At 41.1% G+C, this 6,147-nt stretch overlaps 1 protein-coding gene across 1 annotated transcript in view; it reads right to left on the bottom strand.

Moving 5' to 3' along the window:
* Positions 1-4,535, bottom strand: part of si:dkey-112a7.4 (uncharacterized) — a 5,351-nt gene extending 816 nt beyond the window's left edge. Inside the window, exons 1-3 of the mRNA XM_061710395.1 lie at positions 4,309-4,535; positions 3,707-4,027; positions 1-1,384 (exon numbers count right to left, since the gene is read on the bottom strand). The exon at positions 1-1,384 is cut by the window's left edge and continues 816 nt beyond it. Of these exons, the coding sequence (XP_061566379.1) occupies positions 1,305-1,384; positions 3,707-3,884 (258 nt within the window). The 5' untranslated portion in view covers positions 3,885-4,027; positions 4,309-4,535 and the 3' untranslated portion in view covers positions 1-1,304. The remainder of the gene's footprint in view (positions 1,385-3,706; positions 4,028-4,308) is intronic.
* Between the last annotated feature and the right edge of the window lie 1,612 nt (positions 4,536-6,147).

The following is a 6,147-nucleotide window of genomic DNA, read 5'->3' as shown; positions in this document are numbered from 1 at the left end:
TTTAAAAAAAAACAAAAAACACACGCATATGAAGCCGTAACGCCACAACGAAAAGTAATTTTCTTCTTTTTAAACAATAAATAATTAGCAGTAGTCATTTTTCATATAAACAGTAAGCGTTCATCCCGATGACGGTACGCTGCGCGGATCCGTGAGAGAGGAAAACAACAATAGTCATTGCACAACCAAAGCGTAACATTTCACTTGTGTGCGTTTCCTCGCAAAAAAAACAACCTGCTGGAAAGAAAACAGCAGCCCCCACCAGAATCAGCCAGGTGAGCGCCCGCCCGCTCGCTATCTACCCGTTTGCTTAGTGCAACTTCAGCAACGTAGCCCTTGTTAAGAAGCTCGGAAAAAAATATGGCGCTTTTGCATTAGTATCAGTTTAGCTCGGTTCTACCCGTTTTGCGCTTTCGCACTAGGGCTGAGACGAGTAGAGCCGCTCCAAGCCGGTACCTTTTTCTGTAACCATTTCAGTGAGGTTCTGAAAGCGGTCTGAGCAGGGACTATTTCTGACGTCACCACCTCCTCGCCACCGATTGGTCGGGGGGCGGGGACGTCACCACCCTCCACGCCTCTGATTGGTCGGGGGGCGGGGCCGGCAGACGTTTGAATCAGGAAGCGGGAGTCAGCCGATCCATGGAGTTAGCGCGAGGGGACTCGCGGCGATTTTATTATAAAGCGAAAAACGTCTGTTTGGTGATCCAACTCTGAGGTGCAGATGTTCATGAACCTGGTGGCTGTCGAGAAAAAATTTAAAAAGCGATGTAGACGGGCTGTTTTACTCTCAGCCGCTCCCGGCTCCAGCTGATTTCTCATCAGCGCCGACATGAATAAAGCGGTTGCGCAATCGAGTACGTCACAGCAGCTTCACCCAAACCTGCCCGCTTCTCCCCTGGCAGTGCGAAAACACATGTGTGGAACCGTGTAAAGCCGCGCCGAGCCGTACCGGGCTGAACTGATACTAGTGGAAAAGTGCCAATATACACTTTGTCCAAAAAAAATCCTTCTCAAGTCCTAAAAGTCAACCGTCTACTGAGGTATAGAGTAGAGAGCAACGCAGTACGATTCATTCACAGTCTGAGCGAAGATTAACTTAAACAAAACACTATATACACAGATATCGGGGCTCGGGCCACAGGTGGCGCCAAGCGAGAGCCGGTCGGGAGCCGCCGTGAGCCATCAGGAGCTTCTGTAGGACACTTGACAGGACCAAGGCCGAGAGCCTGATGGGAAGGGGGTTTGGCGTCCCAGTCGGTGAAGGGAGGGGGGGAATATCTGTTTTTGGCACTTCCAGGTGAAGTTTAGGAGATGGGCGACAGGGACACTGGACACTGCCCGTTGTTGTTCATGATATCATCCAAGTCTTCATCATCCAGGTCCACTGGGGAGGGAAGGACAGAGGTCAGAGGAGCAGGGCTTCATGTCAGACATGCACACATAAACAATACTGGCTGAAAGTAGCGCAGGAACAGGTGAAATGGGACGAGCTCCTTTCAGCTCCTGGAAATGCACTTGCTTTGGGGCTGAGGTCAAAGACAGGCAGGTGGTCCTGTAGGATCAGGCCCAGACCAGCTCCACAGGCCCATCATTTAACCGCCAAATGGTTTCCCTTCATACCGGCTGAACGCACCTCGTTCCTTAGTCGCTCTCTTGCACAACATTGCAAAGTTAACCAGCACAAGAAACATACGGCATATAATTCCTCATCTAATAGTTCAAAAATATTGTGAGGAATTTGCTTTAAATACTTGTACAGCACTTTTTTAGAAACAGGGATGTAGATTTTTAGTCTCAAACACACTGAATAAAATTCAATTCATGTCACCTGTAAAGGTGAGGCTCTGTATAAACAATTTCAGTCTAAAGCATCTCTGAATCTGATTTCCAGGCACATCTAATCAGAATTTGAGCTTCCTTTACGTCGTACACTGCAAGGGATCAGATCTGTGTGTCCTAATCGGCATGGTTGCTATAGTAACCTGCACGCATATCACTGCTGTAAACAAGATGGAGGTTGGCTTTGCTCGTGCTGAGAATGTTTATGTGAAGTTTTCTACAAGTTACGGGAAAGTGCCAGAGATGGAGGAGGCTACTGGGCAAACAGGTCAAATAGTGTTTTTCTGAATCTGCTATGCTGCAAAAAGACATATTTAAACATTCAGACTGAGACACATCTATGAAATAAATCTGAAAACACATGCTCTTAAAAATAAAAAATAAAATTTAAAAAAGACAGTCTGCACTAAACATAAAAGGTGTTAATTTGATCATTTTATCTGCACATCAATCTGGGAACCTCCTGAAATAATCTCCCAACTCTGCTCATTCCTCACCGATTTAAAAAGTACTTTTCTAGTGTTAAAAGCTTGAAGAATGAAGGTTTTAGGTGGTACTTGCAGCATTTATCAGTATATCTTGGAGATTTGAGATTGGAAACTTCTCCCTGCAGATTAATATCACCCAGATTGACAGCCCCATAAATGAGTCTTTTATTTGTTTTTAATGATATAAAAAGGGGCTTTTAATATGTTCCTGTTGCTGCTGTGTCATTATGTAACAATAAACTTATTTTGTATCGTCACGTTGAGGGCAGTAATAATAACAATATTACTACTACTACTACTACTACTACTACTACTAATAATAATAATAATAATCATTTTTCTTGGACAAACCAATCTGACAGCCTCCATTAATTAGTCTTTTATTTGTTTTTAATGACATAAAAAGGGTCTTTTAATGTGTTCCTATTGCTGCTGTGTCACTATGTAACAATAAACTTATTTTGTATTGTCACGTTGAGGGCAGTAATAATAATACCAATACTACTACTACTACTAATAATAATAATAATAATAATAATAATAATACCAATACTACTACTACTACTACTACTACTAATAACAATAACAATAATCACCTTTCTTGGACCGACTGATCTGACAGCCTCCATAAATTAATCTTTTATTTGTTTTTAATGACATAAAAGGGGCTTTTAATGTGTTCCTATTGCTGCTGTGTCACTATGTATTAGTAGACTTATACTGGAGTTTGTATTGTCATGTGGAGAGCAGCAATAATAATAATAATAATCTTTCTTGGACTGACTGATCTGACAGGCTCCATAAATTAGTCTTTTATTTGTTTTTAATGACATATAAGGGGCTTTTTTAACTTGATAATAATAACTTAATAATGTGTCATTATGTAACAGTAGACTTAAACTGGAGTTTGTATTGTCATGTGGAGAGCAGCAATAATAATAATAATAATCTTTCTTGGACTGACCGATCTGACAGCCTCCATAAATTAGTCTTTTATTTGTTTTTAATGACATGTAAGGGGCTTTTTTTAACTTAATAATGTGTCATTATGTAACAGTAGACTTATACTGGAGTTTGTATTGTCACGTTGAGGGCATTAATAATACTACTACTACTACTACTAATAATAATAATAATAATAATAATAATAATAATAACAATAACAATAATCACCTTTCTTGGACCTACCGATCTGACAGCCTCCATAAATTAGTCTTTTATTTGTTTTTAATGACATAAAAGGGGCTTTTTTAACTTAATAATGTGTCATTATGTAACAGTAGACTTATACTGGAGTTTTGTATTGTCACGTTGAGGGTATTAATAATACTACTAATAATAATGATAATAACAATAATAATAATAACAACAATCATCACCTTTCTTGGAGCGGCCGATCTGGCCCAGCTTGGGCGCCCTCTGGCCCAGCCTCTGCGGGTTGGGCGGGCCGCCGCGGCCCCCCGGCGGGTGTCCCGGGTTGAAGGGCCCCGCGGGGCCGGGCTGCCGCGGCGGCCCGCCGGCCGGGATCAGCTCGGGGATCCCTGAAGCTCCGTACATGTCCGAGCGCTGCCTTCTCAGCGGCGGCCGCTAGGGGGCGCAGTTGTCCGCGCTGCAGCAGAGCCTGTCCCCGTCCACTCACTTCCGCAGTGGGAATTTATTAGAAATGCGATAAAGTGATGCAAGTAACGAAGGGAAAAGACCTGTAAATGGAAAATAAAACAATAAAAGACTAAATAAAAGACAGCTTTGCTGCGCTCCGAGCCCCTCCTACCTGTATAACTCATATTCTGGGTCTCTGGAAAGATCCTAGAGACAACTTCTGCTGTAATAGACGCTATATGGATAAAATTGAATTGAAATCGAATTATATAACTGTTAAACCAGGTGTTACTTTCCCTGGTCCCACCACCAACCCGCCATACAGCCTCAAACACAGGCTCCAACCCTGCAGGTTGGAGAAATCATGTTATTAAACACTCACCTTGTTCCTCCTGAGGCCAAAGCGAAGCTCCGGATCCGCTCAAAGCTGCTGGCGAGAAGTGACTTGTTGTTGTTGTTGTTTCTCCGAGCTCTCCGTCCCTCTTAAAGGGGCCTGTCCTCCGCGCTGTTCCTGCTCGGCCTTGCGGGGATTTCCTCCAGTCTGCTCTCCGCCGCGGACACGTGGCTACGTCACCGCGCCACGCCGCCGCGGGGGCGGGGCCAGGACCAGAGCCAGCCAATCACTGACGCCGCGCTGCCAGGGGGGGCGGGGCCAGGACCACAACCAGCCAATCACTGGCGCCGCTCAATTATAATCCCCGGGAAACCTGTTGTGGCACAAAATGGAAATGGAAAATGTTTAAACACCTAGTTCTTATTCACCATTAATTTAATTTATAGTTCTCCCTCAGTCTGACCCATACCTGTCAAGTTTTGGATTGGAAAATAAGGCAAGGCAAGTTTATTTGTATAGTGCGACGGAGTATTAGGGCCAAACTAAGACAAAAAAAAATTGGAAATTACGAGAATAAAGTCATAATATAATGAGAATAAAGTCATAAAATTACGAGAATAAAGTCGTAATGTTGTGAGAATAAAGTCGTAATAGAATAAAGTCATAATATTATGAGAATAAAGTCGTAATATTACGAGAATAAAGTCGTAAAATTACGAGAATAAAGTCGTAACATTACGAGAATAAAGTTGTAATATTATGAGAATAAAATCGTAATATTACGAGAATAAAGTCGTAAAATTCCGAGAATAAAGTCGTAAAATTCCGAGAATAAAGTTGTGACATTACGAGAATAAAGTCGTAATGAATAAAGTGGTAATTTATGAGAATAAAGTCATAATATTATGAAAATAAAGTGGTAATTTATGAGAACTCTAACAGGAAGAGCAGTCTTCTCCCTGTGTTAAAATGAAGAATATTGAGCATCTTGTGAAGTTATATTTATATATTTATAATATATTACAACTTTATTCTCGTAATATTACGACTTTATTCTCGTAATATTATGACTTTATTCTCATAATTTTACGACTTTATTCTCATTACATTATGACTTTATTCTCGTAATTTCCTTTTTTTGTTTTTTTGTTTGGCCCTAATACTCCGTCGTAGTATAGCACAATTCGACACAAGGTAATTCAAAGTGCTTTAGAAAGAAAGAAAAGAAAGAAAGAAAGATTCCCTTAGTAGTCCCACAATGGGGAAATTCTTTCTCTGCATTTAACCCATTTAATTTTCTAGTTGAACTAGTAGCAGTGGTCTGCCATGCAATGGCACGGCGCCCGGGGAGCAGTAAGGGTTAAGGGCCTTGCTCAGGGGCCCAAGGTGGTTGACTTTTGGTTGTGACTCCAGCCCTCCTCTGTAACCACTAGGCTGCCACCCCCATCAACATCAACATTAAAAGCAGCAAGACACAATTAAACAGTAACAAATAAAATGATGATAAGAAAAGAGGTAAAATAATAAAAAGCACAAGTTGTTAAAAAGTAAGGGCAGTAGAGTACAGCAGGTAAGTATTTACCTATACACCTACCAAACTCTGTCCGATCCACAAGGTCTGTATAATAATAATAATAATAATAATAATAATAATAATAATAATAATAATAATAATAATAATAATAATAATAATAGTAATAATATGTTAGGAATGCGGTTGAGTAGGACCCGGATGTAGGAGAGCAGGAGGCAGGAGTTTCCAAAAAAATACTAATTAATTAATTTAATCAAACAAACAAAAAAAAACGCTGCTGAGCAGGGTTGAAAAAGCAAGAGCTTAAACAAGAATCACAAACTACAAGAACCTGACATGGAAAACATGGAGGG

Source organism: Cololabis saira, chromosome 20 (genome assembly GCF_033807715.1).
Source record: "Cololabis saira isolate AMF1-May2022 chromosome 20, fColSai1.1, whole genome shotgun sequence".
NCBI classification, from domain to species: Eukaryota; Metazoa; Chordata; class Actinopteri; order Beloniformes; family Belonidae; genus Cololabis; species Cololabis saira.
The sequence above is the reverse complement of the archived record's forward strand: the minus strand, read 5'-3'. Positions and strand labels throughout refer to the sequence as shown.